The 27,085-nt window shown below is 41.3% G+C and overlaps 1 protein-coding gene and 1 long non-coding RNA gene across 2 annotated transcripts in view; both read right to left on the bottom strand.

The window, feature by feature from the left end:
- LOC310745633 overlaps positions 1–27,085 on the bottom strand; it is a 233,552-nt gene that overhangs the window by 10,695 nt on the left and 195,772 nt on the right. The window lies entirely within an intron of this gene.
- Positions 4,932–26,038, bottom strand: MRPL3 (mitochondrial ribosomal protein L3). Its single transcript, XM_083578228.1, has 10 exons — positions 25,803–26,038; positions 22,116–22,297; positions 20,733–20,824; positions 19,713–19,811; positions 13,324–13,423; positions 12,797–12,857; positions 10,037–10,145; positions 9,466–9,543; positions 8,789–8,866; positions 4,932–6,107 (listed from the first exon to the last, which is right to left on the bottom strand). Exons 1-10 carry the CDS (start codon positions 25,871–25,873, stop codon positions 5,958–5,960), a joined length of 1,020 nt encoding a protein of 339 aa, XP_083434354.1. The 5' UTR covers positions 25,874–26,038; the 3' UTR covers positions 4,932–5,957.

The raw sequence follows: 27,085 nt of genomic DNA, 5'->3' as shown, positions 1-27,085 counted from the left end.
ATGCCTGCTCCTCTTGCTGCTGGCTTAGCTCTTGACACCAAGCAAGTCCTCCCTCTTTTTGAATGCAATGAATGGACATAAATGAGAGTTGCATGGGAGTCCCAAGAAGACTTGGCCCCATTCCTCTCGCACCTTTGCTTTTAGCCAAATGAACAACCGAACCAGATTAAACCCATTTGGTTCAATTACCCATTTGTACAAAAACAAATGTGCACCCCTGAGTTAACTGAAGACACGAGCAAATCATTTGAAAGGGGCTTATGTCATGAGGTAACTTTACAGAAACGAGGTCGTAATCTTATTGTTTATGTAATGGTCCACTTCAAAAGCAACCATTTTAGGCACATGCTTTATTCAATGAACCTTTTTAAGTAGAGATCTTCTCTTGGCAGCATCTGTATGGGAATTATTTTTAATAATAATTTTTTTATTTATACCCCACCCTCCCCAGCCAACGCAGGCTCAGAGTGGGTAACAACAGTAAAATATGTGTTTAATGCTTTGTCACTTTTTGGTTGCTGCCATGGGCTTCTCTGAGAGGAAGGTTGGATACATATTTATTTAATAAAAAAAAAAATAAAATAAAAAAAATAATAATATATATATATATAAATAAATATTTAATTAAAAAAACTTTCACATTTCTAAGCATGCAAGGGTAGATTGACATGATCCTTCCTCTATGTCTGCCTAACATTAAAATGCAAATAAACAGGTAAATGACTGCAGGAAAATAATTTAATAATTTAAAAATAATTTCAGTCTGGCCTGTTGAAGTCCTGTGCCGCAGAGCCCAGTGGAGTGAGGCCAGCCAACCAGCAGGGTCTCAGAAGGGTAACCAACTTTTACAAAAACGACAACCCCATAAAAATACAGGAAATACAAGATAAACTAGGGGGCAATCCAATACCCTGGGCTAACCCATCACCAACTACAAGCCTTCCTGAACAACCCAGCAACCAAACAGCAGCCACGAAGCCACTGACTAGCTTTGAGAAACTCCTAATAAGAGGGACACAGTAAAGGGGTGGCCTCTACAATATATAAAATATGACTCCAAGACACTACAGACCCCCTTACCACAATTAAAAGCCAATGGGAGCAGGACATAGGACATGAACTAAACCACACCCAGTGGTCATTCCTTCCCCCAAAAAGTTCAACAACTTTGACGAAGCCTCACCAATTTATTTATACTGGGAGTAGATTGCTCTCTCTTGGAAGTTGGATGTGCCTGGTCTACACTATGGTCTAAACCACCATTCAAATCGAAAACTCACCCTAAAATATATATAGATGGTACCTAACACCACAGAAGCTAGCAGACACAGCCAGGAACTTCATCTAAATGCTGGAGAGGCTGCATTGCAATAGGCACATAGCTCCCTAAAGTCCAATCCTCCTGGATATCAGTGCTGCAGGAAATTTCCAAAATAACAAAACAGGTAATAGAAGCAACTCCAGAACTCGCCCTATTAAATATCTTCCAGGAAGAACACACACAAACACTATAAGGAACTCATAGGTTACTTACTCTCAATCAGCTAGGGAACTCAACCTCTTGCAATAAAAATAAATAAATATCAATAAAAATAGATGCACAAACAAAGGACCTACCCGTGTGATGCTGGCTCAACCCTCCCTACACTAAGAACAGGCAATAGAACGAAAGAATAATATCCCCATCTCTCTGCCTGCCCCTTTCCCCCAACTGCAAGATGTCTATGACAAAAAGGTCTCTTGCCAAACAGAAACCAACTGAAAAAGACTATGAATTGAAAGTGGAGACCATAGATGTACCATTCCCTGTTTGTAACACAAAACCCCCCAGTAAATCTTTTTTTTAAATAAAGGGTACTTGCCTGGAGGCAGAGTCGGTAAACAAAGTCAGGTCCAGTCCTAAAGTCGGGCCTATAGCAGCTCACGTGGTCAGAAAGTCCAGGGGTCAAGATATCCGATGACCCAAGAGGAGCAAAAAGCAGCAAGGCTGGACCAGGAACCACATTGTTTCCAGAAACTGACTGAGGCTGGAAGCCCTGCTTAAGAAAGCTGCAGCCAGCTGGTTCTCATCAGTACCTCCACCTCTGAGTCCTTGATGGCTGATCAGCAGCAGGTGAAGTCACTCTGCTTTCTGCCTTCAGGCTGTTCAGCAGGTGAAGCTGACTCCTGGCCCATACATGGCCCAACCTACCATAGTCCTTCATTCATTCTGTAATGGATGTTGTGTTGATTGGGTTTGAATTGGTGCATCAGGTTGGGGTTTCACATATTTTTTTTGCCTGTACAAAGACTATGCCACCAACACTGGCCTTTCCCCATTATCATATGCCAGACCAGCTTAGGGGTTTTGGAATTGCTTTGGGAAGATCATTGTTGCCATTATGCAGTTAAGGCCCTGTCATCCGTACATCTCTGCTCATTCTGTACATGTATGGCTGAATGACCGCTCCTGTCTTTCCTAAGAAGCCCACATGAAATGGGAGCATCCCAATTCTTTTGCACACAAAAAATGATGGGAAAGCAGAATCTCTCAAAAGCTGAGAGGCAGCAAGAAATAAATTGCTTGCCGGGAGTCACTGAGTGCTTGACTGCCAGGATTAGCAGTGTTTGCTAGAATTACATGAATTAGCCAAGGGCGATGGAAGGGCCGCCCTCAATCCAATATCAACGCGCCCATAATCTAGACTTGAAGGCAAATGCAAAAGGTTCACTCCAAGATGACATTAAGCAAAAACCCACCAGGGTGGCAAACATCAGTCCACGGACACTTCCCTGTCTCTTTTTGGGGCAAGAAATTAAAACCTAAATATGTGGCTGCCAATTACCACAAAGGAATAAAGGAGGACTATTTAGGCTTCCTGTTGCAGCCTTTTTATTATTAAGCCGTTATCAGCTCTGAAAATTTTGCCTGTCTACAATGTGCCTGGAACTGTCAACAGCAAATACCGTATTTTTCGCTCTATAAGGCGCACCAGACCACAAGACGCACCTAGTTTTTGGAGGAGGAAAACAAGAAAAAAAAAAATTCTGAATCTCAGAAGCCAGAACAGCAAGAGGGATCGCTGCGCAGTGAAAGCAGCAATCCCTCTTTCTGTTCTGGCTTCTGGGATAGCTGCGCAGGCTGCACTCGCTCCATAAGACGCACACACATTTCCCCATACTTTTTAGGAGGGAAAAAGTGAGTCTTATAGAGCAAAAAATACGGTACTTGTTCTCAGCTCTGGAAGGGAAGCAGTATGTGAAGTCAAGAGACTGGCAGGCATTGGAGAAATCTAAAGACAACCCGACAAAGGTTTAGGACGAGAGCTAGCATACTTGATCCAGACTACATCTAAGAGAAGACAGAATAGCTGCAACGTTTATGCCTTTGAATACCAGTTGCTAGAAATACTGTTACCCTCACATCCAACTTGCAGGCTTCCCACAGCATCTTGTCGGCCACTGTGAGAACAGGATGCTGGGCAGTGAGAACAGGATGCTGGGCTATAGAGTGGACAGTGGCCTGATCCAGAAGGCTCGTCTCATGTTCTTATGTTCCTAATATTGGCCCAGTTTGCCACATCTTGTTACACCATGGTATAAATTAAGCTCTAGCTTAATATGCACCAGCACTGTTTTCCAAGGTACACCTCCATTTTTTCTGTTGCCGTGCCACAAACAAGCCAGAATTCAGATTGTCCTGTTGTCTGAACCAGTTTCTTTTTTTTGTAGGAAGCAAAGACCAACCAATCACTAGCACTTGCCATTTGTTTGGGGGGGAAATGAACAATGTGCCTGGGTTTGGGCCACGTGAGACTCTGACTTGTTTCATCTGCGGTGTGGCAGATGAGGGGTACTACCCTGATGCTCATTCGCATTAAGCCATAGTTTGTTTTAAACCTATGGTTCAGTGTGCCCCATGGACGAGGCCAGGCTCAAAGATGACTGAGCGTAGTTGGGAATGAAATACAGCAGTTGGTGGCAGTGAATATCTCAGTGTAAGCCCCAGTGTTGTCTTACTTTTCTGCTGCTCTTGATTTCTGTATGGCAACATGTGATCCAGTACAGAATATTGCTTGCTTGATCAAAGCTTTGGGCACCCCAGATCTCTATCTTGCTCAACATTTATCACTTTTATACATTACAGAAGCAACTCCAAGGACATTTTTATACTTTCTAAAACCAAGGAATGGAAACAGCAGAGAGGCAAAATATAGTACAGCAGACAAAATATAGTAAATTACAGGGAGATTACATGGAGCTGCCAGAAAACAAGAAAACACACACCTCTTGGCATTGAACAAGGATATACTATGGAGGTAGTCAACATGGTGCACTCCAGACTACAACTCCCATCATCCTGAACCATTGGTCATGCTTGCAGGAGTTGATGGGAGTTCTAGTTCAATCCTTGCTGGGAAGCAACTTGGTTATATCAGAGTTCTACTTTTTCAAGTCATCATCCTATTCCGCCTTACATCATTGCAGGCCAGCAGATAATGCTTTTAAACAATTATCACCCTTATGACTATATGTTGTATCTGCTAATAATAAGAAAGATGTGGAAGTCAACATATTCAAAGTTAACTGGGAGGCAGGCGGCTTGCTGCTATGGGACATGGCTGTGAAATCTCGTTAATTAACACTAATATTCCAAAATAACAATGGCATCAAACAACATGGGGGGTTTCTTCACTTTAGATTAATAGATTAGGAATATACTTTCAAAACATAATTTGTATTTAATATGCGGGATTTAAAATGGTTTTTTAAAAAAATTAAAATCTCATCATGCTTATAAACAAGCAATTATTATTTTTTAATAAGATAGAGGACCTCATGTGAAACAATTAGTTACTAACTTGCATTAAAAACGTGCACTTTGATAGGAAATGATAACGGTGGTTGATATGGTATTGTGTCTCAGTGAAAAGGCACAGCACAACTCCAAATCAAAGTAGACAGCTTGGACATTTATTAATGTGACAGATTTGGGAGTTAGAGATGAGCACTGATGGAGAACAATTGCTTTCTCTCGTATGAGTGCAATCTTCAGGTAATTGAGGGTAGCCAGGATTGCCATCTGAAGCACTTAAGAGTGAACTGCAAACAGGCAAACTTGACAACTGTTGTTTTTTTAAAACTAACTCTTTCCCTGCTCTTGTTGCTAGGGGACATCAGAAGAGGGGAATTGCTCACAAGATTGTGTTAAGTTCCTGAAAACACAGAGCACCATATATACTTCAGTCTGAACTGGGAGAAATTGGAAATTCTTTTATCACTCTTACTCACTGCACCCTTGTTGTTGAATATGTGAAGATCTCTGGCTTTGTTTATGTAGAAGCATGTGAACAGCAGACACTGGATCTGCCTTCTCTGTGGGTTTCCCTTCAGCAACTCTCGACAGCCGATGCCAATACAGATGTGCCATTAAAAAAAGCGACTCGTCTTGCTGGCTGTCAGATCTGCTGTAGTAGAGACAGCCAAGGAAGCCACCACTGGGAGTGTGGGGCTTCCTACGACGCAGGTGACAAGGTCTCTTGAAGCATGCATAGCCTGTGTGTCTCCAAACTGCTCACACACAGGGCAGAATGAACTTAAAAAGTGATATTTTTTTATATTAAGCAATTAACAACAGCCAATTTTCTGCTGAAGAAAGGAAAAAACCAGGCACACGTATCTGTTTCATAACATGATAGAGGTAAATATACACTAAATATAAACACACACATGTATTATCAGTTTGGAAGGTTTTGAGTTATTTTTTGAAAGTGTCAATCAGCTGTGTCACTATTTCTTTGCTTATCATCCTTTGGCATCTGTTGCGGTGAAGAAAACTCTTAACAAAAATTGTTGTCCAGAGTCATGTGGGCAGGTTGGTGCCAGATGATACTTTTTCGGGGGAAGATTTTCCTGCTTTGCGTCTTCGGACCGACATTTTTGATGGGAAGCCTGCCTGCACATCAGGATGTCAATAGTTAAGTGAATGTTATGGAGGGCTCAGTGAACTGAAAAATGTCCTCATCAAACAACTCATCAGACAGCTGCTCTTCGCCATCAGCGAAATAAGTTGGGAATGGTAAATTCTTGCTGTCATCTTTGTAAGCTGGTAGAGCCGAATCCTTGACCTAAAACACAAGAAGCGCAAGAGGGATTGATAATGAAAAGTGGGCAAAAATTCACTTAGGATTCAAAACACAAAGCTATTGCTCAGAGCACCAGTTGGACTAACTAGATAAGGAAAGTGTAATGTGAGATGAGAACTTGGGAGGAAAGAAGTTTGTCATTAGACATAATGTGACAGAGAGGACAAGAAAAGAAAGATCAGAGAGGTAGTTGTAGAGATGTGAAAGCCTGGGGGGAAAACTTTGGAGTGGGGGCAAAACCATTTTTTTTATCATTTTTCCTCCTAATAGAAAAAAAATTTTTTTTGAGAGCACAGAAGAAAAAAAGCCTCCTATGAAACATTTCATCTTTTATATACAGAGCTAATTATTTAGATTGTTTTAAGACAACCTATAGCATTAAAGAATGACACTCAAATGATCTGCGGTCATCTGCAAATGTGGCCACTTCACTGCTCTTCACGGATGATTCATGAGCAGGTTAAAGAACATTGATCCTTATACAGATGACCAGAGGACTCGCACTTCTCAGTTCCCCCCACTGTGGGAAGTGTCCATTTATTACTACACTCTACTTCCTGTTCTATAACTAGATATCAACCCATAAGATGAGCTCATCTCATGGTTATTAATGTGCTCCAGAGGCATGAGCACATACAACAGTCTCTCTCTTGCTGTCCTTTAAGAGACAATTGGGGGAAACACTGATGGGTGGGTGCCTTGTAGGGTCTTTTATTTGTTGTGTGTCATGGGGGGAAAATGAGCCTGGTTATCCTTTGGATAAATGAATCTGGGGAGGGGCTCAGCTTTCCCACAATGTGTTTAATCGTGAAATGGTCAGCCTGGCTACAAGCACAAATGTTACCAATTCCTTTAATATCTGCATTAATGTCAACCAACCAAAATAGATAATAAAGTATTGACAAAATGTGTGTGTGTGTGTGTGTGTGTGTGTGTATGCTAACACCATCAGTGTTTCCAGGTAGACACGCACAAAGATACTTGTTTTGCCATGCTCCTTGTTCTTTCTAAATGAGCTTTATCTTTTAAAAAAATAAAAAATAAAACAAACTAAAAAAGATCACACAGCAGGTAATGTGTTTTGAAATGGGGCGCAGGTATTCATTTTTTAAAAATGGGTTTTGGGGTCACAGTTTTGCAAAACAGTAAATTAATGCCTTGTAGACACCTAGGGAAATGTACATACAAGACGCTGTGCTACTGATAGCAGAGGTCTCAAGTTCAAATAGCTACAGCTACGCAGAACATAATCCGCAAAAATTGCTTGAGCATGTAGCAAGCTTAATGCTTAGAAGTAGGGTGAAGTCACAGACCACTTTGCAGTTTAGCAGAGCTCCAGGCTGAATCAGTACTTTGCACGAACAGTAACAAGATGCAAGACACTTACGTAGCAAAAAAAGTACCTTTTCCCAAAGTGAGCAAGACTGGAATCTTTTTGCCTCAGTATAAATGTTAGATATCAAAGGGCTAGGGACACTGAATGCTGCAAAAACTTCTTTGCTCTCAACTGCTCCTAGGCTAAGGGTCATGGAGGAAAAAGCACCCTGCAAGAGTGAAGAAACTGTCCCACGTGGGTTTGTGTGTCCACCATTTCCCAATCCTATGTTTCCTTGTTTTAATTACAAAACGTACTTTAGATTTTTTTGGGGGGAATATGCCCCAATTACATTCTGAGCATAGTCAAAATTATATGCACCACAATTTCCCATCAAATTAGGTTACAACAGGCAGAGGCAGCACAGTCTGCAATGAAGTTCAGCATTTCCATATCATATATCCTACATGATGAGCTCAGGTGAAGCTCCTAGTAGGAAAGATAGATGGATAGATGAAAAATCTCAGCCTTTGGCACGAGTCATCATGATGAAAATTGAACATAACAAACTGTAGGGCAGGAGCAAAATGGCACACTATTACTCTTAGTATTTTTATTCTGCTTAATCTGGCAATTCCGCCAGAGCACGGTTTCTGTTCTCATTCTGAAGCAAAGTTCTTAACCTGAGGTACTATTTCTGGGTTAGCGGAGTCTGTAACCTGAAGCGTATGTAACCTGAAGTGTATGTAACCCAAGGTACCACTGTAATATCATACGGCCACAGGCTATGTAGCCACTAGGCCACATTTACTTTAAGGAATCAGTACCCAGCACCATATTATTCAATGCTGTGAGATTTGATTTCAGAAGAAAATCAAATTTCTATTTTTTTTCTAGCTTGTGCCACAGTACCAAATTAAAAATGATAATGTAAAGAGAGAGAGAGAGCGCTATCCTGCTTGTTAACAGGCTCCTTTGCAAAGGTCTTACCTGACCAACCACTGAAACATCACTTTGTATTCTTCTGTGACAGCTTTCAATGCTTGCCAGTATCCATTCACAACGTAAGGAGTTTTTTTCCAATTTAAAAAAGAATTCTTTGCCCAACCTGACACCTTCCAGATGTTCTGGACTACAACATCCATCACCTCTAGCCAGTATGGCCACTTGTCAGGAATGATGGGAACTGGAGCCTAAAACATCTGGAAGGCACCAGCTTGGGAAACAAAGCACAACACATTGATGCACATGGCACAAGGTGGAAGAAACAATAAAATCAAGGCTGACCAAAGCAGTCATTGAATGCACTGTGTTGCCACATTATCCAACAGTTCGAAGCCAAACTTACCTTTACTAAACAGTTTTTATGACCTGGAACACAACCGTGTACATAAATGATATTGTGCTTCACACTGATCCGCCACACCTGAAAGATTAAAACGACCAAATTGAAACCAAAACATTCTGTGGTGGTTTTAAAAATTACTTGCTGTGCTAACTGCAGCGTCTTTCTGCAGACTTTCGTATCTTGTGGGGAAAAGAAAATACCGCTCTGCATCCTCTTTACATAGCAACAGAACAGCACCATCAGCATTCCCAGACAAACTGTGCCTCACTTGTCAAGCAGGCCGGGCTGCACTGAGTACTGAAGAGGCACTTTGGTACTTTGACTTGTGCCTCGACAGGAGCAGGGTCACCACCTCTGGCGATTTCAAGTCCCCTTTCCCCAGCTCCGTCAGTGGCCAGTGCAGTCAGGAAAGTCCTCTTTCTCCCCCTGCCCTGAAGCAATGCTGCTGTCAGCAAGCAAGCAAGAGGGAGAGAAGGAGGGAAAGGCCCTTATTCCACCTCCATGCTAACAGCAGTGGCCATCTCCTCATGCCTTTGTGGGTTTGCCTCTTTGATACTTAAGAAGAAAACGTGATGTTTGCTATTACGTGAGGGTGATTATGCACTAGGAAGCTACTTTATCAAAGGGGCAAATAAAGGACACACACCTCACCTTTATTGCACATTCATAAGCCTCACCTTTAGTCCCACCGTTGTTCTGAAGACGTTTCCCATCAGCCCTGGCATTTTCTTTCCCTTGAAAACCCTTGCAACCTTCTGTCTCAAAAATACGAAATACAAGTTAGGCATCGACCATGGAAGTGCTCTTATATGGCAAGAGAACGAGAGTAAAATAAGACAAAATAAGATTCAAAACCAAAGCAGGTATTGTGTTAACAACATGCCATAAGTAATACTTAAAAAACACATCTTGACACCGATGCACATTTACTTCTAAGTTTTATTGACTTGTGTCACGCTCACTATGTAGGATCCCAATAAACTGTTCAACGTAGAGAGCTCATTGTTTAATGAAATGCCTACAGTCACTGAAAGAAAATTTTTCTAAACACTTGTCTTTTTGTAATGACAAAGTCATAGTAACTCAGGGAAGTTTTTAATGTGTGACATTTTGATGTCTTTTTAATCTTTGTTGGAAGCCACCCAGAGTGGCTGGGGAAACCCAGCCAGACGGGCGGGGTACAAATAATAAATTATTATTATTATTATTATTATTATTATTATTATTATTATTATTATTAATACTTACACTATTGGAAATGGCTCCAGGTCTCCTGTGTGTTTTAGTCTGGCCATGCGAAGCAGGCTGACCTTTAAAACCCCATCTTCTCATGACTCCTTGGAAGCCTTTGCCAAGTCTAAAGCAGATAAGGCCAAGTCAAATCAGTTTTGAAATAACCCACTTGAAAAAGGTAATTTGCCCAAAATATGGATTGCAGTTTCAGTACAAGGCACTTACAGAATGCTGCTCAAAAATGCCTCTGTATGGCAGATAGAAAGGCGCATGCATCCTTTGCAGACTTGCCTGGGAGTAAGTCACCCTTGCAAAGAAGCCCCCTCTCCCCCCAAAGATACAAGATTGCAGGCAGCTGGCAGAGGACGGATGGGAAGCTGCAATTCTATGCTACGTGTGGAGGAGGGAACTTCTTTCTCCATCAGTCCACTTGGTTTCAATGCTTCATGAAGAAGGAACAGAGCACTTCCTCTCTCCTCAGCCAGCCCACTCTCCCACCTGCATTTAACTCCTGGCCACCTATGACAACCAGACTAGTGCTTAAATACAAAGTTGATGTAAGCCACATAGAACAAGACTTGCTTGCAATGTTAAAGCATGGAATCTACTTCAGGAGGATCCCGCATGCAAGTCCCAGTAGGCCAGATCACCTTTTGCAGCCTCCCAGTGAAGTAGAAGCAGAACCACCATAAAACAGTGTCCACAGTCCTATAAATCAGCCTGAAAGAGCACGATGATACTGAAAGCCACTGAAGGGTCTCAGCAGAATCAAAGGGTTCACACTTAATGCTATCATGCAGCAGATGTCAACCAATGATCAACAAATGAAACTCATCTTTCCAAAATCTAAGGCAGGCCTAGATCAAGCCTTTGCTAGCATGACCAATGATAAGGAGTTGAAGGCACCACGTAGACTACCCCTGGCCTGGACACTTGAATTTTCTACAATGCAGTTAAGATCAGAACAGATGCAGGATGGTTTTGGAAAGGAGTATTTTGCAAAAGAAAAATGTCATAGTGGGCCATTGAGGATTCCAAACCTTCCAACTGAAAAGCTCTTTAACTACCCAGACTAAGCAATACACTAGGTTGGATGCAGATTAAGTTAGTGTTCAGTCCCACAGGTCTCAGTGGGGCAGGTTAGATATAAATAACATAAATTCAACTTTTACAGTGGTAGTAAAGTGTAACAAACAATCTCAATTGATTTAATCTTAATCCAACCCACTGTTTAGAGTATGTACTCCTTTCTCCCAAGATGGGTGCAATTAATAAAATTATGTTGCCAAAACAACATTTTCTTGAGTATAAATTAAGCATAAATCAATTTGCTTTAGAGGTATAGGAAATACTCAAATACAGAAAAAAGGCAAAGTTGCCTATAAAACATGATAATTTCTTTAGTTGTCAGCATAATTACCTATCATTACAGAAATATCTTATGAACATATTTCAACAGCATTTGGTTTAAGCAAAGTAGAACAGCACAAACATGTTTATTTAACCTGTAATTTTCAGACTGCTACTCAATGGTCTATTAAGACAGAAAGTATGCAGATGCATTTGGGCTTTAGAATTAAAAAATGATCACTTCTGCAAGTTAACAGAAAGCAGTTTTCAATAGGTTACACCATATAAGGCATTGTCTTTCAAGAGCTTCTTGTATGGAAAACGTTAAGGACTTTCAACACAATCATATGCAGGTTTATTCAGAAGTAAATTCCAGTTCTTGTTCTTGTTCTTAATTTAATTTATTACTTATTCACTCTAAGGTCCCAGGGAGCGTAATAACAATTTAACATATAACATTAAAATAGTTTGTTGTTGTTGTTTTAAAAAATACAATTATAAAAATTATTGAGAGTCCTGAAAATAGACACCTCAGCATTCAACAAAAACTATAATGAAATTGCCAGAGGAATAAGGTAGTCGAGTTTTGAAATGTTTGATTTACTGTTAAACTATTACTGAAATGTATATAAATGAAAATCATAAATAAAATTATTTTTTTTAAAGAGGAATGTTGGCTTGCAAGAGATACACGAACTGAAGGAAGCAAACTTCAAAGAAGACAGCTCTGTCAACTTTAATCAACCGGCATAAATCCCTGGTGTCATAAGACCAAGTGTCCACTTAAACATTTCATCTGGATGGTCTGTTTTTATTTCATTCTTGCTTTTAAAAGAAATACCATGAATTATCCTCACAGCCAAAAATAGTCCTTTTCAAGGGATAAAAATCGAAAAGCAATTTCATCACAACCAAGTGTGTGTGTGTGTGTGTGTGTGTGTGTGTGTGTGTGTGCGGCCACACTCAGGGAGCAGTTTTTCTTTTTCTGCCTGATTCAGGCACAAGCTCCAAGTATACCACAAAAGAAAAATTCCAGTGGCTTTGGAAAACATTTCCCTCGTTTTATTTTATTTCTCTGGCTTATTAATACCTTTTGTTTTAATATTTTCTTGTAAATCACTTCAAAGTCTAATACAGTGGTACCTCGGGTTACATACACTTCAGGTTACAGACTCCGCTAACCCAGAAATAGTACCTCGGGTTAAGAACTTTGCTTCAGGATGAGAACAGGAATCGTGCTCCGGCGGTGCGGCAGCAGCAGGAGGCCCCATTAGCTAAAGTGGTGCTTCAGGTTAGGAACAGTTTCAGGTTAAGAACAGACCTCCGGAACGAATTAAATACTTAACCCGAGGTACCACTGTAACTATCTAAAATAAAGTGGTTAAAAACATCCTAGTGCATAAATAGCAACAGGAGGAAACTTACGTTTTTGCAGTGACATCCACATATTGTCCAGGACGGAAGTGAGCAGCATACAGGGGAGTACCTGGTGGGGAAGGAAGGTAATCAAGTAAACCTATTATCATTATTCTTATTTGTTTGGACAAAGTCCAAGGCATATCAGGCATTTCTGGAGTGCTGCGATGGGCCCAGAGTGATCCATGTCATGCAATGGTGAAGATTGTTATTTTTAGGAATTCCCTTTATTCCTGCAGGGGGAGGCATCAAAAATGGCCTCCTTCCCTGTTCGTCTGATTGGAACACCATCCACAAAACAAAACAAACTTGATCTCTAAGAAAGCTTTTAAAAAAGGTAGCAGCCATTTCAGATCACATGACTTTCTCTGTGGGAAATGTATGGTTATAGTATTCGACTTTTTACATACATAGGATTTGCTCCATTTTACCATAGGACTTCAAAACCGTGTCAGCTCTGCACAAGGGCTCTGATCTACCAAGAGAAAATATTGTGCAAAATTATATTCCACGGTTCTTCATTCTGCATAGATTACCTGGCTTAATGAGGGCATTTTCAGACACTCTAAACGTTGAAATCTTCTCCTTTGGTGGGATGCCAACGGTTCTGCACAACTCCATCATAGCTCTCCCTTTCTGTAAGAAATGCAACCGGTAACAATGAGAGAAATACTGAGAAATTAGAATCTTTACATTGAAAATCCTCGAACGCTTCAAACAATTTAAAATATATGCTAATTGTGTGGTTTTAAGGACTTGCTTCTTGATAAAATTTGTCTCATAGTTGTATCACAGTGTGTGATCCTATACACATCTGCTCAAAATCTTTAGTTTTAAAGAAGTGTTTGTTATTATTTATTATTAAAATAAAATTATTTTTAATTACAATGCATAATCAAGCATAGGGGAAAATCACAGAAAGAAACTGGAGCTCAGGATGGCAGATATGTTCTCCAGTTTTCTGCCCCATTTTATCCTCACAAAAACTGTGTGAATTAGGTTAGGAGGAGACACAGTGGTTGGCCCAAGGTCAGCCAATGAGCTTTAAGGCTGTGGGGATTTCAAACCAGGTTTCCCTTGTCTAAATCCACCTTTTATTAATTACACAAGACAAAATGTGGCCTTGTTTAGTGATATAGGAATGCCCCTGTGAAAGCCTTAGGCTTGTGTGCTATCCACTCCCCCCAGCGCAGCCACAAGGAGTTTGGAAAGCTTTTGCTTCCTTTTTAAACTAAACACAGCTTAGTATTCTGTCTGATCCCAGACAGGCTGTGCTTATTCTAAACTATGCCCTGGTAAAACACAGCAACTTCAAAGCCTAGTTTATGAAGTTAGCTATAGTTGAGATTAACTATAATTTAGGGCATTAAAACCGTGGCTAGAAACCAAATTTTGAAAAGTGTGCAATTATAATATGGAGACTTTTCAAATAATAAAAGTTTTACATGAAGAATAATATTTAAAAAATTGCCGAAGCGTAAAAGTTCAATAAAGCATGGACAACCGCAGAGCCAGAATGAAAATCAATGATTTTCATCTAATCTAGAGACATTTCTAGATTTGTCTGGCAGGGCAAGAAGCCCAGAATAAAATTTAAAATATTAACTGATGCAAAGGAAAGAGGCGGATTTGCCCTGCCAGACCTTAAACTTTACTATGAATCAGCAGCATTCTGCTGGTTGAAAGACTGGCTGCTTCTAGAGAACATAGACATTTTGGATTTGGAAGGTTTTAATCATGTTTTTGGGTGGCATGCATATTTGTGGTACAACAAGGTTAAAGCACATAAAGCATTTAAAAACCATATTGTCAGGAAAGCATTGTTCAATGTCTGGATAAGATACAAAGACTTATTGGAAAATAAAACCCCAAGGTGGTTGTCACCAATGGAAGCGAAGGCTCAGAAAAAGCTCAATATGGAGGCCAAATGGCCGAAATATTGGGAAATATTGGAACAAGAAGGAGAGAAATTGAAATTGCAGAGTTTTGAGAAATTAAAGGATAAAGTGCGAGACTGGCTTCATTATTATCAAATAAGAGAGGCCTATAATTTGGACAAAAAAATTGGCTTCCAGGTGGAAAAATCAAAATTGGAAACAGAACTGTTAGATCCCAAAACTAAGATACTTTCAAGAATGTATAACTTGCTGTTAAAATGGAACACGCAGGATGAAACGGTTAAATCTGCAATGATTAAATGGGCACAAGATATTGGTCATAACATTATGTTTGCTGACTGGGAACAGTTGTGGACCACCGGTATGAAATTTACGGCATGTAATGCCTTAAGAGAGAATATTATGAAAATGATATATAGGTAGTACATGACACCAGTCAAGCTTGCAAAAATATATCATTTGCCTGATAATAAGTGTTGGAAATGTAAAGAAAATGAAGGTACATTCTTTCACCTTTGGTGGACGTGCCCAAGGATTAAGGCTTTCTGGGAGATGATCTATAATGAAATGAAAAAGGTATTTAAATATACCTTCCTGAAGAAACCAGAGGCCTTTCTCCTGGGCATGGTCGGCCAATTGGTGCCAAAGAAGGACAGAACTTTCTTTATGTATGCAACAACAGCAGCAAGAATTCTCATCGCAAAGTATTGGAAGACACACCTTGGAAGAATGGCAGATGAAAGTGATAGACTATATGGAATTGGCGGAAATGACTGGCAGAATCCAAGACCAGGGAAAAGAGTTGGTGGAAGAAGATTGGAAGAAGTTTAAAGACTATTTGCAGAAACATTGTAAAATTAATGAATGCTAAAATGATGTTGGATTGAAACGAAGTGGCTTTAGCAATAAAGTTAAAAAGAATATGTAAAAATGGACTGATAATTAGATGAAAATATAAAGTTATAATATGTTAAGATATAGAATTAAGATAAACACAAAGAGGGAAAGGATTTGCTGAATTAACCATGTGAATTGGAATACAAAAAAGGGAGGTGTGAGGAGGTCAGGAAACAAGTAATTGAAATATAAGATACGAAAAGATTGATTTGTTTTTTAATTGTTTTTTTATTTCCTCATGTATTTTGTATTTTTCTTTGCATTTTTGTATCTTTTTTCTTTTTGTTTTTCTTTTTCTTTTCTTATTCTGTAATTCTCTTTTGTCTGTAAAATTTCAATAAATATTTAAAAACAAAACAAAAAACAGAATGAAAATGGTGAAAGAACAAAGTCTTGCAAGCTTTTAATTTTAATTCACCATACTAGAGTCTATAATCCTTAGCACAAGGATACTTCATTATTAACCAAACACATAGGAAGCATAGTTTATAAGTGGTTTATAGTAGATTAATTCTGAAATTGCCCTTGAGTCTCTCTCTCTCTCTCTCAACCTATCAACTAAACAGAAGTAAAATGAATGAAAACTGAAAATGCAAGAAGCCGTATTGCAGAGTTTTGTGCTTTAAATGGATTCCCCTAGAAAGCAATTTACATGACTGACAGGAGCGACACACTTGGATAATCACCGTCTGTCAGGTGGTCAGTGTTGTAGAAGTTATCTGCAGTTTTCCTTTTCCCCAATGAAAGTGCCTTCCTGAACTTTCAGGGGAGTTCAAAAGGACAATTTTAAGGTTATACAGCAGCAGCATCTTGCCCCACCTGAAAACGCCCCCTGCTTATCATTTTGTGTGCAAACTGCATAAAATTGATAAACCTTTATAATACTGTTTTATAGACGAAGGTTAAAATACTTCTTAGTGTCACCTTTCTGAGATTCTCTCTCACACACAAATGACTACTATAAAAATAATTAAAATCCAGTCCTAAGAACATGTCATTATAGTAAGCTCCACGATGGTCACTGGAACTTATTTTCAAAGAATGCATTTAGGATAGGAGTGTTAAGTTTCTACAGTAAAACATAGCTAATTTCTTAGACAATCCTTTGAAAACTGTTATATTTAGATAACAAATGTAGTTGTCCTTGGTGCAACAACTTTAAAACATGTAAAAAATTATCCTACGACACATATATACATTAAAAGAATTTATAACCAGTATCTATGGATGCTCTTTTAGAGCAGCAAGTAAAAATAAGGGGAAAGGTCTGAATGAAGATATAATAAACTCTTAGTAGAATTAAAATAAATACAGTGGTACCTCCGGTTACGAATGGGATCCGTTCCGGAGGCCCGGCCACATCCCGAAAACTTCATAACCAGAGGTGCCCTTCTGTGCATGCGCTCGGCACAATTGAGTGCTTCTGCGTATGTGCGCACGGCGAAACCCAGAAGTATACACTTATGGGGTTGCTGCATTAGCAACCTGAGGATTATATTACCCGAAGGTCAACTGTAATAATAATTAAAGAAATGAAAAGATAGCCACTAGATGCAAAAGCTTTTTAGGTTGTCTCCACGTATCTGATTCCAGCTTTCTACAACATCTAACACAAGAAAGAACATTTCATCAAGACATTTGACAGGCTCAGGTAATCCTTTCAATTTCTGGAACTATTTTATTGACTATATTAAGTGTACTTAAAAATGACAGGATGCTTTAACTTATGTGTGCAGTTCACAAACATATAACATTTACCCAATGAGCTGGGGCATGAAACATCTATGTCCCAGTTATACTATAAACTTAGATGCACTTAGCTTTTGTAAATTTAAAGGCACAGTTTATCTCTAGCTCTTGCAACAAGCAGCTGGATGCTCTAGGCATCAAAAGCATCTCCCCGCAGGAATATATCTTCTGCACATTCAGGCATTTCCAGAAGCTGTTACAGGACAGCAGTTTAGAATCTTCTGCCCACAAGAAATTATTGATCTTTCAGGGTAGATACAGTAAAATGCCAATATCTGCAAGAGGCAGAGTTTTGGTTCTGCATTGTAGAGCATGCTGAATGGGGATGATAGATCACAAATTATACATTGTGAGACTGGGTATGGCTGGCTGTTGCTGTTTCCTCTGAGTACCATTTAATCAAATATACTACAGTATACACATACTCTATGATTCCACACATATTATTTGAAAATTAATAACTCAGTTCCAAGTTAAGGCCTTGTGAGGCTTTAACCCATCTCATAATCACACACACACACACACACACACACACACACACACACAAAACAACCATTGTTGTTGAAACTTTTTACATCAATAATAAGATGGAAATTAACTTTCTATAAAACAAAAGCATTTAGTTCTGTTTACAAATTGAAGCAAGTTTACACCTGAAGAGCTGAAGGTTTATTTCCACATATGCCCATTTTCAAAAGAATCAATGGACACTAAAGAGATCTATAAAACCTAGATATTGATTAAACTAGAGATTCAAATTTGTAAATGAGAACAGTTGCTAAAAATGAGGCAAGAAAAAGCTTAATAAAAATTAACAGAAAATATGGTAGATCTACAAGTATTAGCAAGCTACCGCCGGTTCAGTCACCTCCTTTGGGCCAGAGTGTAAAAGACCCCACACTACCTGGAAAAGCTTTGCCAGATGCCACCAAGAAGACACAACGGGGGAAGAAAACTACGCCTTCTTTGCTGCCTTCACTGCTACTAGGTACTGCCTGTGCCGTGTGCCCCTTACCTGGCCTGTTCCACCTGCCAAACCACATCCTCCTACCCTGAACCACAGTGATTGGGAGCCCCCTTGCTCTCCCAGCTCCTCCCCTCCCAGACACATCTCCCCTCCCTCAATAAATAAAAACAAACAACAACAACTAAAACCCCACACAAATTAAAAACAGTGGAAACAATGAATGGTTCCATACATGGTCTGTGTCTCACTACAGATGCTCTAGACTGGTACATATCTGCTGTAATAGTTATTTACGTCCATCGTGCATGTTTTGGTATAAAGGGTGACTTGGCTTTTTTTCCACAGGAAGGTAGCATGCTTGCTTTCTTAAACAGGAAAGAAAAATTATTAAAAGGAGGCTGAACAGGGTGGGGGGAAATTCTTCCCCCTCCACCTTTGGCAGTCCCCCCCCCCCTCCTCTCAAGCTAATGATGATGATGATGCCTCCCTAGAAACCAAAGCCTTTTGTCTCAATTAGCCCTGTGTTTCTGTCCAAGGATAAATGGGAAAGAAGCTGCGTAGGAGCTAAAAAGCCAAGGCCTGCACATGCACACGCATGTGGGAAGAAAAGGAAGCAGAGAATTGGAGAATACATAGTATACCTAAATGAAGGGGGAAATGTTGCAATCAGGAGGGGAGAGGCCAGAAGAAGGACATGCTGTGCCTCCTTTTCCCCCTTCCCAACTGCGTGTTTAAGCAGCACCCAGCAGGACTGAATCCTCCACTCGCCTCAACAATGCGGGTATTCCTTTAGGTACTCAGGCCTGAAGACATTAAGGGATTTACAGGTCAGCACCAACACTTTTAATTGTGCCCGGAAATTGAAATCTTTTGGGAACAGTGTTATATGGTCCCAACAGTCTGGCAGCCGCATTCTGGATTAGTTGTAGTTTCCTTCAAAGGCAGTCCCATATTAAGCATGTTGCAGTAGTCCAAGCAGGAGATAACCAGAGCATGTACCACTCTGGCGAGACAAGGCACAGGCTGGGAGGGTCTCAGCTGGTATAGAAGATGGAGCTGGTAGACAACCTTGACATAGAATTGACCTGTGCCTCCATGGACAGCTGAGAGTCCATAATGACTCCCAGGTTGCACACATGGCCCTTTAGGGGCACAGTTACCCCATTCAGGACCAGGGAATCCCCCTCCCCATGTCCCCCATGCAAAAATCCCCTGCCTTCAGAGAATGGTGAAGAGTAGGGAGAAATCACATTTTCAAGAAATGACAGCAAACAGTGATGTGTGCAAGCAATTTTTTAAAAAATAAAAAGGCAGACTTTTAAATATAGAGGCACACCACACACCAAAATGCACTCTAAAGAAGAAGTTGATGAAAACTGATACTCTATCACAAAAAGCAACACAGTAGACTTACATAAAACTGTGAAACATTTCTTCCTCCAACAAGCAGAAAGGGATCTTTTCCGCCCATTTCTTCCTTCGGTATATGCTTTAATACATGGCAGTCTCTAACCTTCAAGGAAAAAGAGCCAACACAGAATGGTAAAAGTAATCTCAAAACCCGTATACATATTTTGTTGAATAATAACATCCTCATCACCATTTGTTTATTAGAGTCAACAGACCAGAAATACATCCAAACTACACCAAAAACTTAAATACAGGACAAATAAGAAGGAAATTAAACACTAGAAGTTTAACATCATTATATAAATCATCTAATAGGGATTTGCTAATTAAATCTCAGGTAAGCCCTTGGAAATAACCCTTCCAGCTTCAAGTGCTTAATTTCCTTCTTATACAAACAACAATGAATCAATAGTCAGATGCTGTACACAGTGCAGTACTGCAACCTTTAACCTTTATAAAGGGGAACTGAAAGTCAGCATTTATTTTTAAAATTTATACCCAACCTTTCACCGTGAATGGCCTCAAGGTACCTAGCAACATAGTAAACTATAATTTTAAAACCAACAACAAGATATAGCACAGCCAACAGTTTAGAAGAATAAACATGAATAAGGACACCTTTCTATAATGCCCAGTTCCAGAGAACTGCATTAACTGTAGATGTGCACTTGTATCTGCAGGTAATCTCAGGTTATTGTTCATGGGGTAAGAGGGAAAGGAGGCAACCAGGTCTGTTTATTAAGCCATATTTTGTGTCTGGCTCCACCTCAATACTTATTTTGCATCCAGCTCTGATTATTGGACTTCAGAGTTCTAGCAAAACCAAACAAGAGCCAAAACAGATTTCACAAGCCTGCAAGGGGCACAGGGGAGGAGGGGGCAAGGAAGTTCCATTGTGCTGCTACAACTAATGGAGCTGTTTAGTTAGGATAGTGCCCAGATCCTAAATATGCAATCTAGAAGACAGGCTGCATGTTATTTTCTTCAACCTATTGTGGTTTTTAAAGACTAATATTTGCCTTACCTGAAGTAATGTGACAGGCACTCTTTCACCTTTCTTGGTCCACAATGGCATCATCCCCAACTTTACTGCAATAAGTCCAACTCTTTTAGAACCTGTGTTTAAAAGTGAAAGCAGTCCCTTTAACTATTTAGCCAATGGCAGCCAGGTGCTCCATACAGGTGAGCACATAGAATTTCCTCAAATGTGTGTAGTGGCTGGTGAAAGAGGGACAGAGCACTCTGCTTCCATATTGATTACAAAGAAAGAAGCTTCTAGCTGGGATCTCCCACCCCCCACCCCATTTGCTTACTAGCCTGCTTTTTACTCATAAGAGGGGTCCATCTTAGGAGTAAAAAGCAAACAAATATTTATTTTTGCATACAGGCTATGTATTTTTGGCAGCTTTGTACCAAAGCCGAGTGAATGAAAGGGACCACGGTTGCAACTTAATATTAAATGACATTTTGCAAGCGTTTCCTAATTGTGGTCCACAGACCACCAGTGGTCTACAAGCTTCATTCAGGTGATTCATGGCATGCCTGTGAAAAATGACGGGAGCATCAGCCGCAAAGGGCAAGAGCAGTGGCTGCGCCATCATTCTTAGAACCTGGCATTCTGCCCAGAAGGCAGATGGGATGGACTGGAAGTGGCAGGGCAGGGAGCTGTCCATGAAGAAAAAGTTCTGGGAAACTAAGTGTGGACAACACCTGAAAAACAAAGGGTTCAATCAAATCCACTGGAGACCCAATGCCCGAGTACAGAGGGATCCCTTTGTGGCATGACAGAGCCCTTTCCCCTGTGTTATGCACATGCAGGTATTCACATAGGCACCACAATAGGGAACAAAAGGATTGTGCATGCATTCCATATTCCCAGCCAGCATGGATTCATTTAGTCAAGGACTACAAATTTGCAACATGTGGTCCTTGGGGGTGGGGGATGAAAAAAGAAAAGGCTAGCTGGAATAATAATAATAATCATAATAATAATAATAATAATAATAATAAGAAGAAGAAGAAGAAGAAGAAGAAGAAGAAGAATAATTTTACTATTTATACCCCGCCCATCTGGTTGGGTTTCCCCGGCCACTGTGAGTGGCTTACAGCACATATAAAAACATAGTAAAACATTAAACATTAAAAACTTCCTGATACAGGGCTGCCTAATAATAATAATAATTGATAGGAACTTCCCAATTCTCATAATGGCCTGGCATGCTGAATGTTTACACACATGCGCTGGGTGCAAGGGAAAATAACTCTTACGTCCTACATGTGCTGCTTCCTTAATGGACTAGAATCCAGCTCACTGATTTTAAAAGCATTTGTGTTTTAAGGAATCCAAATACAGGCTCTAGTACTGGACATAGGTTTGCTTTTGCTTCCCAACCTGTCATATACAAACCTGGCTCCCATGGATGCAAAGGCCAGGGTTCATCTTTTAGTGGACAGAGTTTACTGGCTGTTTGAGCTTTGAATTCTTCCGCTGTATACTTCTTAAGGAATTCGAAATTCTCTTTTGAAAGGTGCTCATCCCACCATGTGGAATTGTCAGTAATGTACCTAGCTGTGACACACCACAGACCACTATCAAACAGAAGATAAAAATGGTTTAGAAAATGAAATATGCACAATAGCCTTTCCCAATTTTCAGTTCTGATACCCAGTTATCTTCAAGGTATTGCCAAGCATAAATACAGGTAGGCAAAAATAACCCCAGACTGGCAAACACCTGCAGCACATGCCCCAAAAGCAAGGACAGGAAGTATATGACTACTATATCAGTTTAAAAGATTCGAACTAAAGAGATGATTATCAATGTTGAAGGCTCTGGTTGAGATGCCAAATGCAGAATTACAAAGCATGTTGAGCAGCCATGGCAAATAATCATGCTCTCCAGAACATTACACTAACATGTTTCACAAGCATATTAAAGGACAGCAGGATGGGAGTTAACTAGAATTTTTGAATGCCTTATAAGCGCTTTTATGTTAAAACTTTCCAAAGCATGTGGGCTGCGACCCAACTGACATTGCAGAAATGGAAGAATGAAGTGCATTACCCTAACTGTTGTAGACTGATAATGAAATTGTAAGAAAGGCAGAAAGAATTGCTGATGGGAACATATTTAGTAAATTGGCAAATGGGAAAGCAGCAGACTTACAAAAATATTCAAAGTTCATTGGAGAGCATTATGCAGCCAATATAATAAGCTAAATCTATGGTGCAATTTCAAGGAGAAACACTGCTTTATTAAGGTGGACAGACAGGTTCTCTTTACCTGAGGCAGCAGGCTATACTGTAATAGTTGAAGAAGCCTCTTATGTGAAGTGCCCAACTCTACCCCAGTCACCTACAGTTGCCAGAACAATACCTTTTCATTGGCTAACAGAGAAAATGGTCCCAGGCTTAGGGCCATATAAGCAAACCAATGTAGTTGCAAAACACCAACTGATACAATAGCATACATCTTAAGAGTTCCCTTCACACATCACAATTTATCCAAGGAAGGGAATAAAACACGGGTTTCAAAATAAGTATATGCTGAGCGATATATTGATCACAGGATATATTGATACAGGATATACTGATACTAGACTAGTATGTGGGGGCAGACCGCAATGACAGCTTCACTCAGCGGTATATCGCTGGTGAAACCATCACCACTCTTGAGTCTCTCTGCCTCCAGTGCCCAGTGTGCTGAGGGAGAAACAAACTAGCTGAGAGCTGAAAGCAGAGGGACTCAAGTAGCAGCGGTTTCACCAGTGATATACCACTGTTGAAACCACCATCGCACTCTGCCCTGGCAGAGGGAGAATCAAGATGAATCGGCGAGGTCCTGATACAGCCTTTTCCTTCCTTCACTTCTTTAAACTGCTTGGGTTGAGGAGCATGCTGCTGCCCTTGCCTCAGCCAAGTACAGTGGTACCTCGGGTTACATACGCTTCAGGTTACATACGCTTCAGGTTACAGACTCCGCTAACCCAGAAATAGTGCTTCAGGTTAAGAACTTTGCTTCAGGATAAGAACAGAAATCGTGCTTCGGCGGCGCAGTGACAGCAGGAGGCCCCATTAGCTAAAGTGGTGCTTCAGGTTAAGAACAGTTTCAGGTTAAGAACAGACCTCCGGAACGAATTAAGTACTTAACCCGAGGTACCACTGTAGTTTTATGGAGCCCCTGAACCGATACCAGCTCGCAGAAGCCAGCGGCAGGATGGGGGCTCCATTAAAGTGCTCCCCCTCCCCAACTGAGAGAGCTCCAAGCCCACTATTGCTTGCATGCGAGTAGGATCCGGATCCGGCTGCTCTCAGCTTCCCAGCTGAGAGATCCCTGCCCCCTGCCCCCACCTGCACTGCTTGTGAGTGACAGGGGACTTGGGGCTGGCTCCGCTGAGGGCAGAGGCTCTCTCGCCCCCAGCAGAGCTTGGCCAAGGAGCCCTGAGTCCCCTGCCAGTCATGCACAAGTGACAGGGGATTCAAGGCTGGCTCCGCTGGGGGCAGGAACATTTCTGCCCCCCGGCTGAGCAGCAGGCTGGGGCCAGCTATATTGGCCACAGCCTGCGAGGTGCTGGGGTGAAAGCACCTCAGCTCCCACGATGAGAACTATGGCAGTTTCACACAGCATCTTGCCAGCTGGGGCCAGCGCAGCTTTTTTCAACATCACAGTATATCGCCAAAGAACTATGTTTGGCTGGCGATACACCACGATGCTGAAAACCCAGCATCGCCCAACTCTAGTACTGTATATGTTGTCATAAGAGACTTGTTTACGTGTCAGGCTCCTGAAAATCGGTCTGGTTCCCTGCTAGTAGTAATAATAAAAATATTATTATTTGTACTTTGCCCACCTGATTGGGTCACCCCAGCCACCCAGGGCAGTTTCCAACAAATATAAAAACACAGTGGGACATCAACTACTGAAAACTTCCCTATACAGAGTTGCTTTCAGACGTCTTCTAAAAGTTGTATAGCTATTTATCTCCTTGATATCTGATGGGAGGGCCTTCCACAGGGTGGTCACCACTACTGAGAAGGCCCTCTGCCTGGTTCCCTGTAACCTCACTTCTCACAGTGCAGTGACATATACAGTGATACCTCAGGTTAAGTACTTAATTCGTTCCAGAGGTCCGTTCTTAACCTGAAACTGTTCTTAACCTGAAGCACCACTTTAGCTAATGGGGCCTCCTGCTGCCAGAGTACTATTTCTGTTCTCATCCTGAAGCAAAGTTCTTAACCCGAGGTAATATTTCTGGGTTAGCGGAGTATGTAACCTGAAGCGTATGTAACCTGAAGCGTATGTAACCCGAGGTACCACTGTATCCTTATTCACATACTGCACAGCTTTTTTTCCCTTTCTCCCTTGCCCCAGTAAAACAAAGCAACCACAAAGGCACGGAGCAAGAGAAAAATATTAACCCCACAGCATAGATGTGCGGTGGTTGTGGTATGAAACCACCGTTTGATGCCCTGTCCACAACTTAGAAAAGTAGAGCACCACAAATTACTACAGGTGCACACCCTTCCTCTCCCCCTCTCAACATGTTGGGGAGAAAAAACCCAATATGCACTTTCGGAAAGTGAGTTTCAAGCAGTCTTTCGAAACTCCCATTGTCCTAGGCGCATTTTGCGACAGGGCATTTCATTAGCGCAAGCAGTTTCTGAACTCCTGCGCCTAAGATTTCAGATTAAAACTGCAGAGTGGAAGGAAAGGGGGAGCTTTTTTCAGCTTTGTTATATATAAAAAAGGCGCGCCTAGACAGTCGACCATAACCCTAAAGGTGCCCTTTAGCTCCCAGCTTTCCTATCTCAAGTTTCCAACACTGGTTCCAAAAAGCTTCAATGAAACTCTCCACATTTCCCCTTGCTGCGTTTAACAGGCAGAAACCCAACAGGTAAAGCTTGGGTCCTCCCCCCCCCCGCCCCTTTGTCGTGTGGAGCCCGCCTTCACCTGTGGAACTTCTGCCTGAGGGAACGGGAGCCCCTTTTTGGGGTCACGGGGTGGGTGTCTGCGAGGGGGAAACCAGCGCCCGGCGACGGTTGAGAAAGCGCGCGGGGGCGCGCGCGCGCACGACCCTCCCCCCCCCTCACGTACCCGCTCCGAATCCCTGCTCCCGAAGCCAGCAGCCGCGAGCCCAACCGACACAGCAGCCCCACGCGCGACATCACGCCCGCCGCCTTCCTCGACGGGGAGTTCGGTGGAAACCCCCCCCCCCACCTTTCCGCCTGACACGCTCTAGAAACTTAAGTTCCGGCTACACTTGGTTCCTACCAGCCCCGCGCCGGCGCAGAAGGAAGTGGAGTTCTTTTTTTTTACCTCGAGGCACAGGCAGGCTAAGAAGGGGCGTTGCCTTTTCCCCAAACGGACGCCCCGCCTACGTCATGATATATATATATTTACATATACCATAGACAAAACGGCGCCGGAGGGAAGCGGCTGCTTTCGACTTTGGCGGGAAACGGGGAGGCGGCGGCGGGTGCCGCGCCACCTGCTGGCGGGATGCCGCCGTTGCAGGGGCAAATGGCCGCAGATTTATCCCGGGATTCCCATCCGGGCATAAGAGGAGTCTGATTTGAGGCATCTTTTTTTGAACTAAACGAAAAAGCTTCCAAGGCGTTGGTGGCCTCAAGTACAATCCTAAAAGCAGCTCTTCCTTGTCCCCCACCCCCAAGGATGCTGCTGTTTGGAGGCTGCTGCTGTGCCTCTGCCCCAACAAGTGAGCAACCCAAACTGGAATTCAGGAGGGGATGAACCTAAAGCAGAGGAGCGACAAACCCCTTCACCCCTAGAAAAAATTCACTTATATATTCTTGAGTATGGATATCCTGTTTTGTAGCCTCAATAGGCTCTCAAAGTGTTTTACAGCAGATTCCCACAATGTACCATCAGAAATAGAAATAACACTGTAAAATTAATGAATGTTAAAATGATGTTGGACTGAAAATAAGTGGCATTAGCAGCAAAGTTAATAAGAATATGCAAAAATGAATTGATAAATGGATGAAAATATAGAGTTATAATATGTTAAGATATAGAGTTAAGATAAACGAAAGAGGGTAAGGATTTGCTGACTTGATTATTTAAATGGGAATACAAAAGGGGAGGTGTGAGGAGGCCAAGGAAATAAGATAACGAGTTAGGGTTACAAAAATGGATTTGTTTTTATTTTCCTTTTCTTATTTTATGTATTTTTCTATGTTTCTTTTATGGTATTTCTTTCTTTTTATATGATCTTTTAAATTCATGTCTTTGTAGAACTCCAATAAATATCTTTAAAAAAAAACAAAAAAACCAGAAATAGAAATAACATGGTGTCCGTCTGATGCCAGGAATTTACAGACACCATCTCCATTGTTGTTGTTTTTTACTGCTGTCGT

This window comes from Podarcis filfolensis (genome assembly GCF_964270895.1).
Source record: "Podarcis filfolensis genome assembly, chromosome: 12".
NCBI classification, from domain to species: Eukaryota; Metazoa; Chordata; class Lepidosauria; order Squamata; family Lacertidae; genus Podarcis; species Podarcis filfolensis.
The sequence above is the reverse complement of the archived record's forward strand: the minus strand, read 5'-3'. Positions and strand labels throughout refer to the sequence as shown.

What these genes read in the sequence shown, in the direction of transcription:
- MRPL3 (XM_083578228.1), bottom strand. Translation starts at nt 25,873, where the DNA reads ATGTCGCGCGTGGGGCTGCTGTGTCGGTTGGGCTCGCGGCTGCTGGCT. An exon ending in GTGGATGTCACTGCAAAAAC is followed by an intron (nt 10,146 to 12,796) that starts GTAAGTTTCCTC and finishes TATCTGCTTTAG; the next exon opens with ACTTGGCAAAGGCTTCCAAG. An exon ending in ATAAAAACTGTTTAGTAAAG is followed by an intron (nt 6,108 to 8,788) that starts GTAAGTTTGGCT and finishes CTTGTGTTTTAG; the next exon opens with GTCAAGGATTCGGCTCTACC.